We start from the raw sequence: 25,494 nt of genomic DNA on the forward strand, positions 1-25,494 counted from the left end.
GATGTAGTTGAAAGCACAGTAACTGAAAACTATTTTGAGTGTGAGAGTAGGAGTATTGTATATTCCTACAGTGAAAATTCTAAATCATCACAGTTACTAATTGTCCTCTGTCATGCATTTTTCATAATCACTAAGCTAAAATGTCAGTAAGATTTATTTTTTTATGAATAAAATAGAGGTATGGAAGTATGTATTTTTATATGCATTTTGTTTTCGTGTGTTTTCACTGCTTATATTTCAGTTTGCCTGTAGCAACTAATGTTTAAAGAAAGGTAAGGCTTTGAGTGAATATATAGTAAATAAACTATTTTAATATATGTATTTTTATACAAAGTAGTATATATACACAAAATAGATTGAGTCACTTGATACAAAATAAATTGTTTTAAAAAATGTTGTTTCCAAAATTTTTAAAATTATTATTTCTGTTTTAAGTGGGTTTGGAACCAGCACCTCTTTCTGTATCTGAAGAACGACAACTTGCAATTCTGACAGAGCTACCTTTTGTAGTTCCTTTTGAAGAAAGAGTAAAGGTACCTAATTTCTAATTTAATATGCAATTGGTTTTTTAGTTGTTTTGAGTAAGTGTAATAGGAGCACTCAGGTAGAAACTGGATTCAGTTCAGATTCCCTACAGAAGGATATGGCAGTCTGCACTATTTTTCTTCAGTACCCATGCAGCAACTGAACATTCGAAGTTAATGATTTCTCTCTTACTTTCCTACTTATGTTGCCCTTAATAATATTTGCACTGAAGTTGGAAACATTTATTGCGAGGCGGAGGAGAGCAGTTTGCAGTCCCGGCTCAGAGGTGGCTCTGCCTGATTGCGCCCCCTTGTGGTGGCCCAGCGCCCGCCGCCTGTGTCTGTGCCGGAGTGCGGGCTCACAGCCCTGCTCGGCCTGAGCACTCTGCGTTTGCTCCAAATGAGATAATGCATCTCCATTTGGGGAAATTAACACACAGACATTGAGTTCCTGCATTCGTAACTGAGTAGCTGAGCTTCAGTGGGGTGTATAGCTTAAAACTTGCAAGATTCTTGATTGATTGGATTTGCTTTTGAATGTTTTTGAGATTTTATAGGTGTAACTGTTCTATTACCTATTTCAGCTTCCATCGTAAATATTCTAAAAGTTTTTTTTTCTGTTAAAGACATTTTTTAAAACTGGTTTAGTTTTAGTATCAATTATGTAAAAACTGGTCCCTAAATTGTCTTGGAAATGTTACATTTCAAGACACCATCAAGGGAATGAAAAATAATTCCATAGGGAAAGTCAATCTTTATTTGTCAAAACAGACAGAGGCAGCTTTGGTAGAAAATGTGTGGTTTTTTTCTCAGGCTTCTATGAAACAGTTGTTCCAACAAAACATCTTATTGCTGTATGGCAATCCTATACTAGGATTACAGGGAATGGTAGGAACTGACCTCAAGCAGGGATCTCTATGTCATGACTTAGTCACTGCCTTCCAGACTCTGGACTTCTTAAAGCTGTGTTGAGATGCATTCATGTTATTTTTTTGGAATTCATAAAGCCTTTTTTGGTGCAACTGGAATTCATAGAATTATTTTTATTCATTTATTTTTTATTCATTTATTTTGTGCTTTTATCACAAAAACTGAAGTAACAGTGGCATGAGAGCTTGGTAGGTAAGGATAAAACTACAACTGAACTTCTGTAGTTCAAAGAGGAGATCCTGTTACACTGTGTTTTGGAACAAGTGTGTACAGTCCTTTTTGTATAATAGTGGGAGTCAGCATTCCTTTGGAGTCTCCCATTGCCTCTAGAGAGCAAGTTGCAATAAGGGAAGAAAATACCACGACCATAATGAGATTTTTTTTTCCCCTTTTGGTCAGTTGCTATCTATTGCTCTGTAATTTAATATGATAAGCTCAATGCTGCTTGTGTGTGTGGGTTGTTCCATATGCCCTTTCATTTTCTGACTTCCTCATGCCATTTTTTCCTTGACTTACCAGATAACAGATACTCTTACAGGCAATTGCAGAGTCCAGTTCCATGGTAGGTTCTTCAGCTTTCTGGCCCCAGAGAGAGTTTTCCCCTTCAGCCTAAAGACACATTGGGGTGCACCTTTCAGTCTGTAGGAGGGAATGAATCCTATTTGTAGCAAATGCCTTGGTTCTCACCTCCTTAGGCCATGCTTTGGTCTGCTTGCCTATGGTGGTGTTACTTCCCATGATGTGTGCTTCAGTCAGCATTGCTTGTTCTCCTGTGTTTGTCTGAAGTCATTGCAAACACTTCAGTTGTGCATCAGAGTTCTCATTTTTAGGACTAACATATCCAGGAGCATTGGGTTATGTAGGGAGTCAGAGTCAGTGCCAAAAAGACTTCTGCTATGAGATGTAATACCAGATGATTTTTTTCATCTGGAGTTGGGTAACAATAATTAATAAACTACATCTAGTCCTGCTTCAAAAAGTAGTGTGGTGGTGAGCATATTCTCATGCTCTGTACATAGAAAAAGGTGCCTGTGGCTACATGTCTTGATGTTACAAAGGCCAAAAGGGATCTCTGACCACATCCTTCCTCTCATAAGAGTAACTTCAGACTTGGCTCAGCATGCACAAGGACTTGTCCAGATAAGTTTTATCTATCTTCAGAAATGGAGATTTCACAAACTCTCATGTAACCTTTTCCATTACCTTATCACTCCTATTATGATTTTTTTTCTTTATGTCCATCCCTGGTTTCTCTTTCTGCAGCTTAGGACTATTTTCTCTTGTTTTCCAGCTGTGTACCTTAGGAAAGAGTCCTGCTTTGTCTATACTGTAATTTTCCTGGTTGGAAAGCATCTTCTCCACTAGCAACAGTTGCCCATAAAACCAGTAGATTTGAGATCTTACTCTACCTTTGTTTGATATGATCAGATTTTGTCTTCCATGGAAAATTTGTTGTTTCTAAAAATCCCTGCAGACTCTTACTTTATCTTCTTCATTAAAAAATTGTCTGACATATTACTGGGAGATTATATCCCTTGGAAAATGTTCTAGACTATTTATTGAATATGGGAATGATGCCAAGAGAGAATATAGCAAACATACACTGCCTGGATAGAGGGGATGTTACTATGCATTAGGCAACCCCCTCCCATGCTACATCTTGGCATGAAGCACAGTTAGCAACAGTTATTCTTCAGGGGGGCAGGTTCCTGTTGTGAAGACTTGAAAATGGAAGGTGTGAAGTTCAGTTTGTACTTCACCAGGCATAATTGTTTTGAATTTTTATGATGCTCTGGTTCTTTTTTTAATATGGCAGTAACATCCATGATTTTAGTCTGAATTATTTGTTCACTGCTTATACAAAGGGGAACTGGTACCTATTTTCTTATTACTGAGAATGTTCCTGACCATTGCAAAAAGCAACAAAAAATTATTTACCAGTATTGAGAATAACCTCTGTGTGTGTAAAATACTCATGGAACTTTTTCCTTTGCTTTTGAATACTTTGCATTTCAGAACTCAAAGTTAGGGAGAGGAAACTGGAAGCACTGGCACAATATATGTAGATTTGCCTCTTTATGTAGAAGGAACTGAGGATGGTGTCTTAGCACAGGAAAGTTCTTTGCATTTCTGTCCCCCCTCCTTCCCTTCCATGGGTCATGGCTCTGTATTAAAGTTTCTGCAGCTCAATGAGACAGAAGATAAATCACTTTAAAGTGAGTGCCAGAGGCAGCTCAAAGGACAGTAACAGTAGTGAATAACCATTTCTCATTGAATGTTTAGATGTACACAATGACATGATTGCTCCTTGCATTCATTTTAACAGATTTTTCAAAGACTGATCTATGCTGATAAACAAGAAGTTCAAGGAGATGGGCCATTTTTGGATGGAATTAATGTCACTATCAGAAGAAATTATATTTATGAAGATGCTTATGATAAACTTTCTCCTGAGAATGGTAGGTTGGCAGTTAAATTATCAGCTTGTTGCAACACTATTGTTCTTACCATGTACTTCCATATTTGCTTATTTGACTGGTATGCTGTGGGTTTATCAGCTCTGAGATGTGGAAGTTCTTAAAAGTTAAATTTCCTTGTTTTTACAGAAGTAATTTTCGCCCATATTCTTTCTGATTATTGCAGTCTAAATCTCTTTACAATCAATTTTTATGGTGCTTTTCTTCCCATTTGCCCATCCGAATAATTGTAATTTGTATATTTTTCTCTGTAATTCATTAGATATTTTCTGCTTTGGTAATCTTTGCCAACAAATGCATACGAACTGATTGGGACTTGCTAGGTAAAATGTGTCTGATAATAGTGCAGGGCTCTTTTTAATGATGGGATGTAATACTATACATTTTAATACCTTGAATTAAATCACATGTTTGCATGAATCTGTGTGAATCTTGCACTCACAATATTTTATATAAATACAATTTTCAAGTTATTTCTGGGTCTCTTTTAAATACTTTGTGGGATTTTTTTTTCTTCTCCTCCTTGTGGTCTTACCTGCTTTTTTTTTATGACTCTTAAAACAAGACATTTTCTACAAACTGAGTGTTTCACAAACTGAATATTCCAAAATTTAAGCCAGTAATAAGAATTTTGCTGCTATTTACTAGGTCAGTTTTTATTCTAGCATATATAGCCTCTCTGTGTCGTTACATAAGTTTTTATCCATACAAAACTGAAGCAGACAATTGCATTTGAGTTTGTCTTCTTTCTCTGCAGAACCCGACTTAAAAAAACGCATTCGTGTTCACTTGCTTAATGCACATGGTCTTGATGAAGCTGGTATTGATGGTGGTGGAATTTTCCGAGAATTTCTGAATGAACTCCTCAAATCAGGATTTAACCCTAACCAAGGTTTTTTTAAGACCACCAATGAGGGACTGCTTTACCCTAACCCTGCTGCACAGATGCTCGTTGGAGACTCGTACGCCCGACATTACTATTTCCTTGGGAGGATGCTTGGAAAGGTAAAACCACTGTTCTGTAATACAAAGCTATAGCAGTACTGAAATTATTCAGTAATGGGTTTTTTTCTAATTAGGAGGAGTGGATGGGAAAAAAAAATATTTTCCCAGACTTGATAGACAGTAACTTTCGGATGTTGAGTATGAACCTTGCTACTACTAAATTTCTGGTAGATTTTAATGAATTATATACTGGAGAAGTACAGCAAATTTGTGTTATCCTGACTGCCAGTTGAGCAAAGTTTGTTTACTTCTTTGTATATCCTTGTACTTAAGGTTAAGTTGATTGAAGTCACCAGCTCTACTCTGCACAGAGTGATTTTCAACCTGGAGCTTTTAGGAATATGACTGCAGTTACATTTCTGTGATTTGGAATATATGAAATGAATGTTTTAAACAGTTACTAATTGTATGAGGTATACAATTCTTGGTAGCATTAAAAATTTGCCATCAGCATTTACCATACTTAAGAGCCACATGCAAATTACTTTTCACATATTCTGTTTGGAATTTTGTACATTTTATGTATTTCTTGAGTTTTAGTGCTTGATAATTTGGTGGTATGACTGTTCAAAGGCTAATAGATGGTTGTTGAACTAGATGAAGAATGACGGGGGAGGAACAAAGAGAAACCATTACAAACATTAATTGCATTCAATTTTCTTTTATGGTCGAGTTTAATACTGAGGCTGTTTCATTCTAAGCACTCAAAATAATTTTTATAAAGCTAATAATTGTGAAATAAAATTTGGAATACAAACTCCATTGCAGAAAAATAGAGTATTAACTGCTACCTAATTGTCTAATACTGAAGGTATTTGAGATGTAAAAGTCCCATTTAGCTGCCTGAAGTATTTTGGAGGCTAAAATGCTGCTGCTGCCTTGGAGTCAGCATTGATGTACAGTCAGCAGGTTTGATGTGCAGTTGGATGTCTTTGTAATGTAGCTGGAAGTGGTTTCAAGGGATGTTGTTGGCAAACAGTGAATTGTTGAAACAGTGCTGTGCTTGGGAGTTGCCAGTTGACTGATTTAGATAAAACTGCCTCTTTGTAAGCAAATTCCCTGCTAATGCATCCTAGCTACTGCCATATCCAAACTTCTTAAAGAATGGAAATTAGAAATTGGCCATTTCAATCAATAATCTTTGAGTGATGTTCCCACTCCTGTTGGGAGATTAATTCAGTACTAATACAATAGTTGGTAATTATGTCTAATACTACCTATCCAAGCGTAATTTTCTTTCTGCATGTATAAATTTTTGGAGTGCGAAAGCAAATATTTGTGGTATTGTTAAGGAAATTACTTCACCACAGAAATGTTTTGTGTATATCTAGGAAGGAGGCAGGGCTCAACTGTCAGGGGAAGTTTGAAACATTATTTAAAAAAAAAATTGTAATTTTGAGTCTTCAGTTTCCTCTGTCAAAACAGCACATTGCCTTCTGTAATTGAATTTCAAATATTAGCATAGAGACATAAGTTGCAAAATGTGTTTTATCTCACAGAGTGCTACAAGTAGATTTTTTTTTTAATCAGAGAATCTATTATTTAACATTTTGAAAGCATAAATTGTTTTTGTATTTGCAGTATGTGTAGATAAGGTAAGAATGGACAGTGCTACTTAATAATTACCCTTGCCCAGGTGCACAGACACCTTTTTAGTAGTGTATTTAGAGACTTGATGAATTAAACAGAAAGATAAGGCACGACCATACTATTCAAAACCTGCCAGTATTGTGATCTTGGTTAGGTTATTGACTACCCACTCATCCGTTTTCAAAAATGTATCCATTTTGTGCCTTGCACAGGGTTATTTGAGAGCAATAGTGAATTATTAAAAGTCCCTTTGCAAACAAAATAGATATAATGCAAAGGAAGCAATCAGGCATCCACAGCAATTTCTTATTTGTGGAAACCAATATGTAAAGAGTGCTGCCACCAAAAACTCTCACGTAAGAAGCTTCAATGTTATCAGAAAACAAATACATTAAAATATAATAATTCATAGAAATTCTCTGTCTCTTGGTAACCACTTCATACTAATATCCAAATGCATTTAACTTTCAGCACCATGAAGTTACACCTAATTCAGTTTTTCTTCTCATCAGGAAGTTTGTAACAACTTGGCATCTTCTTTGTTAATTGGTCAGTTCAGAAGCAAAAAACATCCGAAAATTTAAAACGTATCTTGAAAAATGGTATATCTGAAAATGTAAATAATTTTAATCCTGAATAAATTCCTGACTTTTGGGTATATTTTTCTAGTTGATGAAGAAATTAAAATCAGTGTACAAAATGCCTAGCTTGTTCATGCAGCTTTTGTAGTCACTAGATGAGCAAAAGGTCTTGTCAAAATAATACTGTGTGATCATGTAATTGCATATGTTGTCCAAAATCATCCTTAAAAAAAACAGAAATGAGTTTGCTTAAACAGCAGCTACTCAAACACTTGCAAAGTTTACATTTCTCAACTGTCAATGACTTTACTCTGAAATGTAAATATTACCTTAGCACTGGTGCCTTTTAAACATTTTCCTTTTTCTTCCTGAGAAGTTAAAGCTCAGCTTGCCATGCACACCTTTGGTAAGAATCTCCCACTGCCAGAGGGGTTAGGAACTTGAACCCCTGTGTTGCCTGCTGGATCACAGCTGGGGCACTCTGAGTCTCAGGCTTTGCTGGAGAGCCAAGGGTGTCCTGGGCTGTCAGGAATGACCAGGCAGAGGAGTTCTAACCCCAGATCCTCTTTGTTGTCCTCTCTGGAAAGTCAAGTCTTCTTGTCCCAAGTGGTGTCCCAGAGGGATGGATGGTCTGCATGGCGTGATCCTTTTGCTCTCTTGGTAGTTTTGGGCTGTGGGCAGGCTCCTGGTTTGGTTCCACTTCCTTCCTACATGCAAGGGTTGTTGTTCTGGCTGCACTAAAAATCTCCCCACGTGCAGACTCTGCTGCTGCAGGTTTGATGATGTAGTAGAATTGGCTCAGGAAAACCCAAAAGGTGCTTTTTTGACAGGCTGCCAAGAAGCAACAAAGCAAGGAAATTTGGAAGCAACGCCTGAGAATATTAAATGAGAATTTTCTCCATGCTGATTCTTGAGTGGTCTGTTACAAACCTGAAAAGAGGGAAAGACTGGTTAACTATTCCAGCAGAAATAGTGCTTGGTAGAACAGTGACAGAGAATTAAAATCTGAACTTCACCGTGTTCTGACCTAAACTCTGTCTAGTATGCAACATATTTCTCCATTTCCAGTTTACATTTGCATTTATTCAACGATGTTACTGTGACAGATGTTGTGGAAAAGAACATTATTTGCATTTGGAATTCTTTGACATCAAGCTGCTAATTCTTAGGATAATTTACTTAAATTTCATGAAGTATCAGCATTGATTTAAGAATATGGCAGGAAATCCATAGATAGATTAGGATGATAATTTTTATGGTTTCCTCTTCTTCCCTTTTGACATAAACCTGCTGGTTCTTGCATTTATTTTGTTTTGCAGTGACTGTCTTTGCATGTTAAACAGAGTGACTCTGACAGTGGAGATTTTTGTATAATATACTCAGTGTCTTTGAATTTACTGAATTCTACCACCTCTCTTATTCCAGAATATTAAACAGTACTTGTGAGTCACACATTCATGTTGCTGAAGAACATCTATTTTTGAAATATAATATTAAGTCCCCTTTTCTGAGCAATAGAACCTGCAGTCCTTGGAAGACACTAAGGTTTTCTGAAAATATTTAGATTTGTTTTGCCAAGACCCAACTTCTGTCTTAAATAATTGGGAAAGTAATATGGAGAACATAATGTCTTTTGAGTTGTTATGAACTGACTCCTTCCTTTGTGGAACCAAGTAAAGAAGTTTCATAGAAGAAGAAGCAAGGATTAGAGAAAAACTATCATGTACATGTTAAATTTTAGCTTTATTTTGATGGTGGATACAATCTAAGTTTAGTTCTTTGATCATTAATATTTAATGGTATATAGGAAGTCAGTAATTTGCATAGACTTGTGGATATTATATGAATGAAAATCAAAGTTGTTTATTTTCCTATGAGTTTTTGTAGTTTACTGATTTAAGATCTAACAGACTGTTTTCTTCACATATCTAAATGTTACTAAATAGATACAATTGAAAAAAGAGTTACAAAGTAAATCCTAGGGTAAAATGAAGCTGTAGAAGAGTAATAGTATATCAAATACAGATTTTGTTACAAGTAAATATGGGACCTAATTATTGATTTCTGTGTATTAGAGAGTGTACCTTATGGTTTCTGTTTGTAACTTTGAATACTGTGCCTGTCTGGAAGGCACAATTCTAAGATGAGCAGTGTCTGTAGAATCCATTCTGCAGAAAAACTAAAGTACTTCTTAATCATTCTTGGATCTTACCTAAGAAATATTGAATCAGGGGAGTCTTTTCACAGCAAGATCTGCATCAGCTCCTAAACGCTTAAATTATAACTAAGCTGCACATATGGAGTTAAAACATTCAAGGAAATGTTTTTAATAACATATTTGAGTGTTGTTTGTGCACCAAAAGCCTGTGGAAAGAAAACAAAGCAAGAAAACCTCACAATGAGAACTGAGTTTCATATATTGGATTATTTGGTAGGATGGTGTGTCAAATATTGCACTGCCACTCTTGACTGTTGGAAGGTGGGTTTTTTTTCCTTCTGATTTCTAGGCTGCCCATTCCCTTTTCTTATTGTTCACTTAATTAGACTCACTTTGACTTGGTTTAAGTCAGTACACCCTTGATTGGTTTGTGCTGCAGCCACAATTGATACTGCTGGTACCTGGGAGGGTGGGTATGGGGTTGGTGATACTGATGCAAAGAGGAAGTAATTGGTATAAACTCTTTGTTTTATTAATTTTAGTTACCTCACACATGATTTTGTAGATTCAGCATTTTGCTTAAAAGCAAGTTAGCTGATGATCATTTGTCTCAGAAAATCCTGAATCATCTGATATGGAATCAAAACAGGAATTTACCATGAAAAGTGGCACGGTGCTTTAATGATAAATTTACAGTGTGGAAACACAATCCTAAGAGAACAGAATTGATACCTTATGGAAGTTATTTTATGATTTATGAATGCAGATGTAAACTAATTTGAATCTATTTTCTGACACAGTTCTTCAGCTTGTCGATTCCTTTGTGTACTGGTGCATTTAACAAAACCAATTATCTTTTGATTACAAATAGCTATGTTAGTAGTAACCTTGTAAATATATGTCTTGTGCTAAAAGACTACTGAAATGTGGTATTTTAACTCTAAATCTTTAGGGAGGAAAAGTGTTTATTGATGGATTGTGATATTTATTGGGTCATAATGTATTTAAATTTTCTTTAATGCATATGTTAGTGATTGTTTACCGTGATAAAGTGCATAGAGGTCTCTGCAAGGAGTTCTGCATGGAAAGAATTACCTCATGTCAGTGGTCACTCCTCAATTAAAAGTTCCATTAGCAGATGATTCCTGCTTCTGGTTTGTGTACTGATTGCATTTTATTGCCTCTAAATCAGGTTCCTAGACAGGGAATAAATAAACAGTTAGAGTGTGTGGTAATGGTATCCGGATCTTTTTTTCACAGTTGGGAACACCTACATCCATTTCAGTCAATTAGGTTTGGAATATTTACTGAAATTCTTGAATTGGTTTGAACTTTAAAAATTACTAGTTTCACTGCTGTTAAAATACAGATTTGTCTTAGAAACATATCCGTAGGTTAGTTATATAGTATTAAATGTTTCAGTATATCAGAAGATCAAACTTAAATAAGGAGGAGAAGTTTTCCTTTTATCTTCAGTTCTTCCTAAATTATGTTTAAATTTGAGACATGAAGAATCTATTAAGCCTTTACTAGAAATTCGGTAATGAATGATAACTATCAGTTATCCAGTGCATCCACAGGTATCCATAGTGCTTTCCTTTCTCATCCCTCAAAACCCCCCAAATGGCATTGATCACAATTTATATCATAATTATGGCATAAGTTACAGAGATAACTGTTCCTTTTAAATGAGAATGAAAGTATCAAGCTGATAAAATTGTACTTTTCTGCACGTGCTGGCATTTCTGAAGCACTTTGTTTTGGTAATAAACGTTAATGTAATTAAAGACATCCTAAATTCCTAGAATAGGAATGACTAGCATGACTTTCAATTTATAAATTAAAAATCAATTCAAGGTCATTACAGTTGATATGATCCAATGAAGTGTTTGTGAATGGATCCTTACATTTTCCTGGTCCTGTGTTCATGGGTTTGGTCTGTGCTGCCACACCCCTGCCATCCATTTCAGGAATTTGCACTGACTGCAGCACCTGTGACAGACAGGTCTTTCACACCTGTGTCTTGCCACCCCAAATCTCTGGAACTTCTATAAACTTGTACTCACTGACCTTCAAATTCCCACTGAATGGGAAATCTGAAGTAAAACCAATTTACAAAAGGTTTTTTCTAAAAAAAAAAAAATAATAATTTTAAAATGTGATGATATTCACACTGCTGCAAGGGCTATTAAAGCTTGCAGAAGCCTAATTACAGCCATCAAGCTGTGGAATTTTGGACTCCTTTTAAAAGACAGAACAAAGGCGAGCTATGAATTTTCACATAATACAGGGAAGATAATATACCAGTTTTTCCATTATTATGGTGATACAAATGTATCTGGACATCTGCTACTGCTTGGAGGAGAGGCTTGGAAACAGTGACTTAGAGCTCCCAGGTAAAGGCACACAGTGCATTGAGACACACACCTGAGAGAAATAATTTTATTTTGCCACATTGGCTTTAGAAACAATAGCATTTATAGTTTGCTCATTTTAAAGCATGTTATTAAACATATCTTTAAGAAATTGTTTTATCTAGGTATTACTAAATGTTAGCTCTAAAAGTGCTTCAAAAACATAAATACATGTTAATTTTAATTTAACTTAAATTTTTAGTTTAGTCTTTTTCATTAGGGTTGAAAAGTCTCTGCTGCCCCCAAAGGCTTTGTGAGTGTGATATTTCTAGGATATAAATAATAAGGTAGAAGGAAGTTCTAATGGTTTTGCTATTTTTCGATCATTTTTATTAATGACTCTGTACAGCTTTGAAGATCTATTGCACTCTGTAAGTGCTAAGTATTATTTAATAGTAACTGTTTAAAATTACTGAAATAGAAAGGGTTATGGTCTTGGGGGCTGATTATGGAAATAACTGAATTTCAGTCCAGTCATTTACTGCCTTATCCCAAAAGCTGTGCATCTTTCTAGGGAATATGACTTTAGCATTGTTTATGCTTTAAAATACAGTTCTGGGTTGTGAAGGATTAATGGAAAGTAGAAGCAGTGACTGATTATTTTTCTTAAGAGAGATTTTAGTTGAAATAATAAATGAGAGAATTAGCTGTAGACCTGAAAGTGTAAGTAAAGGCACTAAAGCTTACAGGGAAGGAGGTTTAATTAGTTCATCTGTGAATTTGTTTACAGAGTTTGAACTTTATTCAGCACGTTGTAGTGCTTGTGTAACCTCTACTGTGTATAGCTAAGCTGGCTGAAATGACTCTTAATAGCTTACATTTTGTCCGAATTTCAAACATGGTGTGAGATATTTTCTTTCTGAAGAGTTTCCTAAATCTTGGGGTCATACCTGAGCAATACCTTGTGTGACTACGTAGTACTTAAATGGTATCGTGATAGTTACCATCTATAGTGTCTGTCAGGCATTATTCTTGGTTTTTTGAAAGAAGAAAAGTCCTCCTTGTCCAGAGAACTGTCATCCTTCTCTTTTTGCCACTGTGTACAGCTATCCTTCAGCCCAGATTGCTCTTCCATAATATATTACAAATACTAATTGCATGCCTGTATTCTGAAGGGTGCCTGCCTTAAAGAACTGCTTCTTGTTCCTCCACATCCCAGATGTGTAGTGAGTGCATTCAGTAAATTTGTGTCTGAGCATCATATTTATCATCACTTCAAATGCCCACATTGTGATCTGTGTCACTGAACAGAGTAAAGGCCAGTCCCTGTAGCAATCAATTATTGTGGAGCTATTCTGTAATCACAGGTAGCTGAAATTATTTAAGAGAGGAACAACAGGCTTCAGACTGCATGTGAAGTGAGAACTTAACCACAGAGTAGGCTTTCTGTTACTTTGGTGGTTTTTAATATTCTGGTACATTCTGCAGACATTAACACAAAGGGGGAAACAGGTGGGTGAAGTTCCTTTTACTGGATACTACTTTTTCCATAGTGAAAAAACTGCTCTACTTTTTTTGATATCTAGAGATGTCAACTTCAACTAAAGAACATCCCTAATCTATGTGAGTTTGAAAGAGTGCTGGGAAATTCAGGTTGGCCTTTTCAGCAGACATTACCTTTTAGGTACTTGGGAATGTGTCACCCTGTGAGCAATACAGTGCTTGTGGGATTGCCCTTGATGTGAGCATCACTGGCTCTGCTGCAGACCAGCTGCTTGCCCCAAGCTTGTACCAGCTGGAGTGTTAATATCCCAGCCTTTCAAGGAGGCAAAGCTGTCTAGGATCAGGTGAGGTTTTTGTGTTGACCCCCACATCTGAGTGTTAGAAACTGGAAGTCTGATGCCATACATGACCACCAGTCACTCCTTTCATGACTTCCCATCTGAACTTTTTGCCTTATGTAGGCGTGCTGCAGGTTATGGGCTGCAGGGTAGAGACAGTGAGGAATGGGAACTGTGAGAATTCATCATAGAAAGGCATCAATCTCATTGGTGACTACTGCAGAGTGAGAGGAAGCTTGTGAAAGGGTGAGAGTACTTGAAGTCTGAGAAGAGATTAGTTTTAAAATTGGTTAAGCTTGCTGGCTTTGATCTCCTGAAGCAGTGTCTGAACAGGAAGCTCTGGTTTACCCAAACAGAAGTAGCTATCTCTGTCCAAGAGCAAGCCATTTTCTCCTATCAGTGTTGTTGCTCATTGGCTGTGAGGGAAAGAGAGAGGAAGGTTCTGTGTGGAGAGCATGGCCATATATTGTATTAAAGGACTATATAAGTATACTCTTAATGATGCAGCTTCACACAGCAGCTGATGAATCTGGCAGGTGCTTTCCTCTGGTACAGGTGGTCACCATTCCCTTGCCTGTTGCTGGGCTCCTGCATCCTTGAGGATGATGTTGCAGAAAACCAGTTTAGACAGGCATAGAACTAAGCTTAAAATAGGGTAACTTAGAGCTCCCCAAAGCAGTTCAGTATGGAAAAACAAGGAAGGAGGGAAGTCTCCCTCTTGGCCATTAGATTAGCTTCAGTAAGAAAAATCCCCATCAGGGTGGGCTTCCATGGGCAGCTGGCAGCTCAAAGGTTTTGCTCCTGGTGAAACAAATGGTCCTGCAATTCCCACTGTGTTTCAGCCATGGCTGGGAGCTGGGTCTTGCTCTAATTTAAAAGAAACTTCAGTGTCCATGCTGAAGTGCCACCAACATACACCCACCCTGCAAACCCCAACAGCCGAAACAAAGCACAGCACAAATAATCTCCAAGTTTTAAACCTTACTCAGTTTGTAATGACCCTGTAGCTTCTACTGTACAACTGCTCTGCTTGCATCAAACCTGGGGGAATTAGCAGCTGATGGGTTTCATTGCCTGGCAGGAATGTGTGGAATCACATTTTTTAGCAACAACAGGTAGTTTGATCAGTTTGTGCTGACTAAGAAACAGAAAAGTTAGATGGAATGCAGAAAATAAAGTTTCAGTTTATTTACTCATACTGTACACAGCATTTCTCAGCATCTGTGCACAGTGCTGGGACTGCAATGGCAGCATTCACCTCTTTGAAACAAACCCAAAGTTCATTATTACTTTATTCACCAGAGTTTTAGTGCATTTTTTATTCAACTTTATTAGGATAGCTTGACTTTCAAACTAATTAAAACACTACTGTTTGTCTTCTTTCCAAAAATACTTTGAATATTGCAATCACTTAGCTAAAAGAGGGACTAATTAAAGTTATTCTTGAGTTGCACAATTTAGTTTATTTAAAAATGCTTTATATAGTTTTTAGATGAAGTTATAAATGTTCACTTTGGAACTACCTGAAGATTAATAGTGATGCATTTGAAATGCATTATTTTTTTATTGATTCTTAATGTAGTAAATTACTGAAGTTATTTGGCAGCAAACAGAAATAGCCAGTGATGTTGTTCACATTTATTTTCCTGATAGCATCACAATTTGCATTAATTGCATTGCAGCTGCACTCACTTATATTAAAAAGCTTCTACCATAATTAATCCTTTTTATTTCAAATCATTTTGGCACAATTTCTAGCAATAAACACTCATAAAAGACAGACACTTGAAAAATAACATACAAGTTTCTTCAATATACCTATTGCTGTTTTTTTCCTGACAAGGAATTATTGATAGGCTTCTAGGATCAAGTGTTGCAAGTGGTAAAGACTTAAGACCAGTTTGAAAAATGCTAAGTGGATTATTTTGCATAAAAAATAGACAGGTTCTGAATTTGTGTAATTAACCTGTGTTTAGAAAATACCTTGATTTATGTCTACATTTGTATTTCAGTTGCATACATTATGGAAATTTAATTTATAATCCATTTAGCTGATGTGATCATAGTTTTTAGTGCTATCATTTATTAGTCCTTGTATATTAAATGCTCTAAAGGCTTAAACCTGCCTTGTGTAAAAAATTACACCTCTGCATTTACATTTTATGAGTCACAGATGGAATTCCATTTTAAATTCGGGTAGCTTTGATATATTTAAGGAATTACAATAGCTTTATTGTTACTAATGCAGGAACAGCAAACACTGACCTTACACATTGCAAATTAATGATTTATCCCTCTAGTTTGCTTTTAAAGTCAACTATACAAATGAGGATTTTGACTTCTACACCTTGAATAAATCATATAGCTCTAAATATAATGCACCCTTTGGCTTTGAACTCGTTATTCTCAGGGTTTTTTGCAAGGTCTAACTCACCTCATAGAAGAATGTTCTTTCAAAAGTTTAAGGAATTGTGTATATTTTTCTTAAAGTCTTTGTTGGAATATCATTGAGTGATTAGAGCTGCATCTATTTGTCTTTCTTCAGTTTTGTTTTTTTTTCCCTTGGTGGGATTCCTTTTCTAAGTCTGCAGCAGATTATGGAGGAATTAAGTGACACTGAAACGCTGCTTTTGGAGAGTTAAAAAGGAACAAACGATGATGTTACAATCATATTATGTTGGTGATGCCTTTTCTGATCAGCCTGGCAGTGATATTAATGTTCTGTGAAGATTTGGTTGTCATTGATAGAGATGCTGATATGGCAAACGGACTGGACAATGAAAGGCAGCATGTGCCAGGAATGGGTCTTTTTAAACCAGTGGTCCTTTATCAGAATTGCTCTGAAGGGTACACCTCTCATTCTTCTGAGAGCTACCATAAGCACTTTCTTCTTCCAATCAAGCAGTTGTTACTTTGCATTACATGGAAATGTGCTCATGCAGTAGATGAACCTAGAATGGTGTTGCTGGAGTTTGAAAATTCTTGAGGATAATTTGGTTGCAGTCAAAATACATCTTTTGTGAGAGCTGCCAATTTGGGTCAGGTACATGTTTGGTTTAGTAATTTTTTGACACTTGTAGCAGTGTCTGGCATAGAAAGAACTGGACCAGTGATACAGTCAGAACTAAACTCTTGGCTTGGAAATGAGGATGTTTTGACTGTGCATTAGAGCAGTGGAATTCACCAAAAGTGCAGTAATGAATCTGTGTAACATGCACGAGTTAGTTTTTAGTAGTTTAAAATGTACTGGGTTTACAGAGGTATTTTAAGGGGATAAGGGGGATGACAGTTTTACATGTAGTGATTGATATGAATGGAATAATGAGGCTTGTGATGGTGCTAATGGAAGTAGAGATGTAAACTTATTTTGTAATTCTTGATGCAGTTGTATTGTCCTTTAGCAAACCTTGCTTTTCCTGAAAATAAGTGCAATTTGGATAAGAAGAGTTATGACAGATAAGCAATGACCTTGCATTTTAAATCACAACATAATTAATTTGTGAGATTTGGGAACTTGGTATTTCACAAGAATATTCACATTTCAAATTTTGGATGAATATTCTTAAATTTATGCAATATCTGAGCTGTTTCCATTCCAGAAGAACCTACTCAGGCACTAAATTAAGACAGAATTACTCAAAAGTTAGAAATAGACAATAACCTTCTGAATTGCTGCATGTATAACAATAAAATCTAATGTGCTTTTAATTGCTTTATTTTTCAGGCTCTTTATGAAAATATGCTGGTGGAGCTGCCATTTGCTAGTTTTTTCCTCTCAAAATTATTAGGGACAAGTGCTGATGTTGACATTCATCATTTAGCTTCACTAGACCCAGAAATGTACAAAAATTTGCTTTTTCTCAAGAGCTATGAAGGGGACGTGGAAGAACTTGGACTAAACTTCACTGTGGTAAATAATGACCTTGGGGAAGCACAGGTAAGAAATGCTTTGAAATTTTTTTTTCTTTTATCTATGACTGATGAATCTTTACTATCTCTGCTAACTAATTTTTAAATTTAAATGTGGTAGGAAACAACTAGTAAAGGTGCTGTGAGGCATGAGTTGGGATTCTGACTCAATATTTGGAGTAGAGAGTACACTAACTGTGTACTTAAAAATAACTTGTAGTGATTACTTAAAGGTCTGGTCCTTTAAGGAGTAAACTGCAGTGATGATTTTCTAACAGTCATACATATAAAGTTCTATTGCCTGAGAATGTTTCTTGAACAAAAATGTGTTGTTTCTTCAGTTGCACTTGTAATAATAGCAAAATTTAGATGATGTGTAAACTGCAGTACTGCCTGGTTTTAGAACTGCAGTTCGCAGTCTGAGAGGTTTTAAATAATAATTATAGTAAACACCCTTTATTGGGAGGTAAGTGTTGTCTCCTTTATCTGTAATTTTCAAAGTAACAGAGCCTGAAGTTTGATGAACCTTATTTTTTTTTTTTATCCCCTGCTCTTTTTTTTAAAGGGTTGAGATACCACATTAGTCAAAGGGGATAAAAGGTGTTCAGTACTTCTGAAAAGCAGTTACTTAGGTCCTTAAGTCTGAGTTTTTAAAAGCAGTCGCACCATATAATTTGATTACAGCTTTTATTTGCTCTGTTGTGTGTACTAAAGATCACTCCTAGTAGAAAATAAATGTCACTAGAGATCTAAAAGCCTGCCTTAGTGTGCTAATGAGGGTAGCCTCCTAGGTAAAGTCTTTTGTCATGCTTCCTCTTTCATTTTTGAGAATTTAAAATGGAGGATTTCAAACTTACACTTGATTATGGCATATAGTTGGATGAAAAAAGGAGACCTCACCACATTGTGACTAGCAGCAGCATCTGAATTATGAGGAAGAAACAGAGAGTCCAGAAGGGGCTGAGCAGTGCTCTGGGGTTTGCTGCTCAGGGAAGCCAGGACTGTGCACATCTCCAGTGCAGCAGCACCACTGAGATGCAGTAACCTGTCCTGGAAATTGGTACCTTGAATTCTCTGCTGCTGCTTAAGTCATAGCAAGTTTGCTGGCCAAGACTTCTGCTTGAACATTGTCAGGCTTGGATTTTATCTTTCTCTTCTGTCATCCATTTGCTGCCCTTTTGGAAGATCCTAAAATCTGGATTGCATTAAACTTTAAAATAATACCCATAGATTTGGGGTTCCTAAAGCATACTAAAGGGGAGAAGGCAACAGTTGCCTGATACAAGTAAGGTTTAATATTTAACATGTGCCATATGTCATTTTCCTCCCTGGATTACACTCCCTATATGGAAACATCTGACATGCACTGTCTTTAAAAAAGCACTCAAAAACTTGAGATAAAGATGCGATACAGATATACCCAAAAGCACATTCTTAGAGTGCCTACTCGGTGGTACCGTGTGCTCGGCATGGCTGGTGCTAAACTGAGGTCTGTAGCACCCAGAAATGGGGTTCTGGAGAGGAAAGCACGCCAAATGGCAGCTTCCAGTATTACCTGGGACTTTTTTACAATGGGTGGAAAATCTGAGTTCTAAAACTATTTATTTAACTCTGCTTAAAGTAATAGCTTTGTTGGTCACAGCTAACACAAATCCAGTTTAGAATCAACTAAAATGAGGGCTATGGCCGCAGTTTTCAAGACTTCTCATTTGTAGTTGTTTGCATAACTTTAAAAGGAAGATTTAATATATTAGTGAGTTAATGAGTATCAAGATGAAATGTAAGTTAAAATAAGTATTCTGATGCTGGTTTGCTTTTTTTGTACTTGAAGAGAGAACATTTTACCCATGAAGTATCAGCCATCTTTTTATGAGGCTCACTGCATGTTAGTGTAGTTCAACAGAACCCATTGGTACTTGTCACTGTCTTCTGCCTTTCAATGCAACCAAGTCCCTTTTTATACTTCATTTCATTACCTTAATAAACCTCATAGGGATAAATACATTTTATCTGCTATTTGACTTGTAACCATTGCATACTAATTGATTGTGGCAAGGTAAGGCTAATTCACTTTGGGAAAAAAGCTTAATTTGCACTCCTTATGTTGAATGTACATTATATGTCGTTTTCAGCTAAACAACCACTTTAGTGTTTAATAAATTAGTGCCCAATAAATGCATCATAAATCTATCGTTGTAAATAGCTGTCCTCATGACAGTGTCCATCCACCAATTGTGGCACAGAAGCATTATCTGCAATGAAAGACACATTCAAAAGGGGCTCGATTGCCTGTGTCAGTAGTAGAAGGTAGAAATTCTATTATCAGTGTATTGATTCCAATCCTGTAATGTGCTTTTAGACCCCATTAAACTATTGTCAAAGTGCATTCAGCAGAAGTTGAAAAAGGTACTTAATAATTTGCACATTAGACCTGCTAATTAGGGGAGCTATGCCATCAACCTTATCTTCCAACCCCAAATAGCTTTTGATAAAGATCTATCTAATGCAGTGATAGCAGCCTGCATTTCAGCTGTTGGGTCTCCTGCAGAAAATAGTGGCCAGTATCACAGTCTCAGAGGAGGTCAGCCTGTGGTCACAGGTCTGTATATTGATTTAGTTTTTCCTTTTATCTTGTAGATGAGATGGTTATGAAAGGTCTATAAGAATAAGGTTAGCAAATTCAAGAAAATACCTTCTCTTCTCAGACCTTCCTCCCTCCCCTTCTCTCAGTGAGGAAGGCAAATTTTTTGGCTGTCCAGGGCAAGAAGGAGATGCAAATACTCAATTCCTCTTCCTTCAGAAATGTTGGGTACTGTACTCCAGAAACTCTGCTTGAGAGTATCAGTCTCAAACACTGGTACTGAAGAATATATGGATTACAAGCTGAGTGTGATCAGAAGATTCCATAAATAAAGTGTAAAAGCACAAATCCACAGAGAAGCACTATGATATATGGCAGCTGTTTCTATGAAATCCATATCATATAGAACTTGGTTTTGGGACCTTTCTTGGGCTTTTTAAACAGATGTGAATGGCCTTTTAATGTCACTGAAAATATGCTGACTCACCAAAGATGAGTTCTTTGCCTTTAAATTTCTTTGTGGGGGAGATTTTGAAGCCTTGAAAAGAGTTTTGAAAGTTTCTGTCATGACAACCTCTTTACTAGGATATAGCGGCTTAGATGGATGATTTTAGAGGGTTTTCATCGGCAAAGTAATTACTTGAGGCTGAGCCTTCTCAGGCAGACTCTTAACACTTAATAGAAAATGCATTCTTAGGTATTCATATGCAATCTCCTACCTGGAATTACTGCATGAACATCTGGAAGGCAGGTAACAGGGAAAGGAAACAAAAACTTTATTGACTTCTTTTCAAAATGGGAAAAAACTGTTGGGGTGATGTGAACAAAAGTGATCAGAGCCCAAGAGAAAAGATACAATATTCTCATAAGAGTTCTTGAATATCTGTAAGAGCTTTATGAAATTGCACTGGAGATCCTGTGGTTCTGAGAAGAGATGCCTGTCTTACGTCTTCATATTGGACTTTTCTATCCCTTTTTGATATTTCCCCTTCATTTTGAAGATGTACTTTGTGAGTAGGGAATCAAATTTATCTGAATGATCTGAATACTTACCTAAATTATATCTATGGTTTGATTGCCTTTAGTACATTGGAGTTTGATTACAAACCAAGTTAAAATGCTTTTTGTTTGTTTGTTTAAACTTAGATCTACAGAATAGAAATGGATGACGCAGGGCTGTAGTTTCCTCGTGTGGCCAGTCCCGGGTAACCTGGGTTATTGTCTTGCCCCATCTAGTGGCCAAAACTGGATGGATAAAAGTAAAAATGAAGCTGATAAATCGTTTAAGATCTACTAAGTTGTGCTATGGCCTTTTTGAAAAGGAACTCTTCAACAGTCATTCCTGACTTTTAGAATTAGGTGGGAATTCTACAGTAGTTCCTTTAATGCCATGAAAACACTGAGTGCATCTACCTTTAGTTTTATGCTTACCAACTGTTACTGTTCTCTATTTTACATCCTTCTTAGCCTTTTTGGCATAATATATTTATTATCTGTTTTCTGTTATCCCTTTTGTTTTGGTCTTGGATGATACTGTGACACAACAGTGGTAAAATTAACCTCACAGTGACAAACTGAAAATGGATAGTTTGGCCTCAGGAAAAACCCAGGAAATGCACTCAGCTGAGTGCTGTACCTGTACTTGTGGCAACGCAGGGCTCTGGGGAGGAAGGGGAGCTACAGAAATGTTGCTGGATCAGAAATTAAGATTTGCTACTTAAAAATATAAAAATAAAATGAATAATTTGATTTAAAAAAACAAGCAGCTTTGTCCTGTTCTCTAAAAACAGTGGTCAGAAAGAGTGCAACACCTCTTTTTTTCCTTTGTTTTGCAGGAAGAACTTATGGGGAGAGAATAGCTTTTTATTATAGAATGTTTTCCTGACATCCTGACAATTTTCCTGACATCCTTAGAGCACTGTGGAGCCAGTGCTATTACAATGCAAATGCAAATTAATCTGTGTCCTGATTTCTGTTTGTTGGCCTGCAGGGAAGATCAGACATTTTACTTCACCTAGTGCTGGGATGAATCTTAAAATACAGAAATTTTCTAGAACACCCTGCCAGTAGTTCCCTTTGACTATTTTAGGAAGGAGGTCAGTTCAAGAATCTTTTAGTGTAAATATTGAACTCACATGTATGCACATGGAGTGATATCTGTTGGTGTATTGTTGGTGTCCATATTCTTAAGAGATGCTTGATGAGTTAGGTGATACAAATATGCTTTAATGCACTTTAATATGGCCTAATTCAGTGTGTCCATACTTCAGAGAGAGGGATTGTATTAAGTGGTGTCAAAAACGCAAGGGATTCTGCAGTTGTGCAAAACAAGTAGAGAAAGTTTGTAAGTGGGCAGGTAGTGAAGTATTATTAATATTGAGGTCACAACACTGATCTGTTCATGTGGAACACCACTAATCTGATCTTGTAAAGCTGAAGAGGACAAGAATTTAAGAAATAAGAGAAAGCTTTCTGGTCTTGTTAGGCTTTGTAAAAGGTATTTTATAGGAGGAAATGAAAAATACCTGTCTTTAGTTCTGTGTAAAAGTCTCTGGGAAGATTAATGAAGTTGCTGCCCATAGGTAATACATCATGGATATATTTGAGGAGGAAGGAAAGAGCTGATTGAGCTCTTCAACACTGAAATAAGGACAATGGGTATGAACAAACTTCATCCGTTGGATTTGAAGTGAAAATTAGAATGTTTCTTGTCAAAAATTGGATTAATCTGATGACTGACTTTCCTGTGCCAGTTGTAAAATTGCTACAGTGGGATGAACCACAGAGAGCTCAGCAGTGCAGGGGCCCCTTCTTATCAGCTGTTTCCACTATGGTATGGAACATGTCCCACACTTCTATTAATACTCCACGTGGACTTTACCAGTAAAAACACCCTCACCCTTAGGCCAGCCAGTGGTCCCAGGCACTGGCCTGTACCCTCTGGAATCTGTCCCTGGGAAAAAATCCCTGGCTGTGTCCCATGCCAGGCTCTGTGATGGTGGATCCCAGAGAGAGCCCTCCTGGGTCGTGTCCCTGGTTCTTGTCCAAGGGAGCAAGATAATGTGTACAGGGTGTGAAATGGTGTCACCTACACTCACACCTATCTTTTGCTTAATTCTTGCAGGAATAGGATTTAAGCATAATCAGTACCTGCACACAGACATGGTGGAGTATTGATGAGTTTTTTTACTGTAGTAGCTAACAAAAGCCAGAAGCTTGCAGCTGAGGGATTAAAGTGGGAAGTAAGGCATATTTTTAACACCTATTGTAATTCAGGTTGTAGTAGCTTATCAAAGAAAATGGTAGATACTCCATCACAGGATTGCACATCTCTAAAGGTGTGCTCTAACTCATCTGTGGATTTATGGAGTTAAATACAGGAATCTCTAGACAGAATCCTTTGGCCTGTGTTATCTGGGAGGTCAGAAGTCACAGATCTTAATGGTTTCCTTTGCCTTAAAGAGCTATGAATCAAGAAAAAAATCTGAATGCTCAAAAGCACTGTGAATTTTTAATTATACCATTTTGCACATTTAGCTTAGTACAAGAACAGCTCGCATTATTAGGTAGCATGTTAGAAAAGGACCTATTCATGTGTTTAATTCTCTGTGCTCTAAAAATGTCATCATTACCACATACTGAAGTGTACAATTGGTTTAAATGAAGAAATTGCTGACTAGAGAGTGTAGGGAAAAAAAAAGGAAACAGTTTTTGGAATAGTGATAGTATCTCGGCTTTTCAGGTTTTTTAAATTCTTCTCTTAATTACTCTAATAATACCTTCTCATTGGGTTGCTGCTTAATAAAATTAACCTGATGTAGTAAAGAGTAGAATATGTGAAGGCCTATAGTGTTCTGATAACAGGTATCTGAACCTGGTTTTATATCTTAATACAATTATAGTATCTTTAGTTTTGGGGTTTTTCTTTAAAATTTTTCCCATACTGAGGTACCTTGGTGTACTTGAAGGACAAAAACAGCCCTTAGTCTTGATTTGTTTGGTTGGGTTTTTTACTTTCATTGAATGTACTAAGTATGTACAACAGTACATTTTCTGTAGGATGAATTGTGAATGCTGAGCAATCTGCAAATCAGACTTTGAATTTTAACTCAGCAGACATTGCTTTTACCATAATGTGACCCTGCAGAATTCACCAGCAGCAGTTAGGGAAGAGCCCAGCCAGTCAAACTCAGCTCCCCTAATCCAGCTGTGAGGAGAGTGTTCTGTGTGAGCTCTGTGCTGTTACAGGCCACTCTCCCTTCCAGGGCACTCAGCAGTGAAGCTGGGGGAGCTTGCCAAGGAGTATTTTCATCTCAGTTCTTGTCTGACTCGGATTGGTGAATTTGGTGTTACAGACGGCTCCTGTGAAAGAGCTCTGACTGTGCTTAATCTGCTGTCTGGTGATAAACTGTGGGACTGTGTGATGAGCTGCATTGGCAGCTGGAGGTCTGGGTGCACAGAATGTGCTCTTACACATAACCAGAAAAAAACACCTCCCTTTGTAACTCCTCATAATCTTCTATCTTCCTTTGAGGTGAATATTCCTGAGCGTATTCTAGTCAGCTTCAAACGGATACGTCAGTTCCTAGAAAGTTTTGCAGCGCCGTTTCACGGTTAGAGCACGGAAGTGCAGGTGACCAGGTGCTGAGAATGGCTGTGTTTGTAGGTGGTTGAGCTGAAGCCGGGTGGAAAGGACATTCCCGTCACCAGCGCCAACCGCATCGCGTACATCCACCTGGTGGCAGACTACCGGCTGAACAAACAGATCCGCCAGCACTGCCTGGCGTTCCGCCAGGGACTGGCCAACGTGGTGAACCTCGAGTGGCTTCGGATGTTTGATCAGCAGGAAATACAGGTACTTTGCTTAAAGCTGCACAAAACAATTGCTCTAAACACAAATAATTGCTGGTCCTGTAATGTAAAGGTCTCATTTCCTTTGCCATTAGGTTCTGACTTCTGGTGCGCAAGTTCCTATTAGTTTGGATGACCTTAAATCTTTCACAAACTATTCAGGTAAGCATATTTTGCTTAAGGAGAAAAAAATCTATTATGACTGACTTGGGAATAACTGAACTTGCTTGTTTTCCTACCTTTTAAGAAAAAGTTTCAGGGTCATTCTTAATACCTTTGGCCAAATCTGTTGGATGTGCCTAAATTTGAGAAAATTGGCTGAAATTACAACTCAGTTTTATAAACTGTGGGAAATTGAGATACACAGTTTATTTTATTTGCATGCTTAAATGCAAGTTTATAGCCAGATAATTTGAGGGTGTTTAATTTCTAAATTAAAGTTATCACTAACTATGTCTGATTGATCTGAAAATAAGTCTGCAAATAACTCTGTGGTAGTAATTTCTATTACCCCATTTAGATACTTAACATGTCTCAGAGAGTCTGAAGAGAGAGATCATATATGTTCCTTGTGAGAAATGCAAGGTATCTTTCTTCATTTGTCCCCTGCATTTATCATGAATGTAATCAAAAAGTAGCTACCAAATCATCAGTTCACATCTGGGCTTATCTCAGGGTAAGCAGATTCATTCA

The 25,494-nt window shown here is 36.9% G+C and overlaps 1 protein-coding gene across 1 annotated transcript in view; it reads left to right on the forward strand.

Annotated features, from left to right (window-relative positions):
* UBE3C (ubiquitin protein ligase E3C) overlaps positions 1-25,494 on the forward strand; it is a 71,490-nt gene that overhangs the window by 38,300 nt on the left and 7,696 nt on the right. The window contains exons 16-21 of the mRNA XM_014872232.2: positions 436-533; positions 3,781-3,913; positions 4,689-4,936; positions 17,185-17,397; positions 24,617-24,805; positions 24,897-24,963. Of these exons, the coding sequence (XP_014727718.1) occupies positions 436-533; positions 3,781-3,913; positions 4,689-4,936; positions 17,185-17,397; positions 24,617-24,805; positions 24,897-24,963 (948 nt within the window). The remainder of the gene's footprint in view (positions 1-435; positions 534-3,780; positions 3,914-4,688; positions 4,937-17,184; positions 17,398-24,616; positions 24,806-24,896; positions 24,964-25,494) is intronic.

Source organism: Sturnus vulgaris, chromosome 1, assembly GCF_052056855.1.
Source record: "Sturnus vulgaris isolate bStuVul1 chromosome 1, bStuVul1.hap1, whole genome shotgun sequence".
NCBI lineage: Eukaryota > Metazoa > Chordata > Aves > Passeriformes > Sturnidae > Sturnus > Sturnus vulgaris.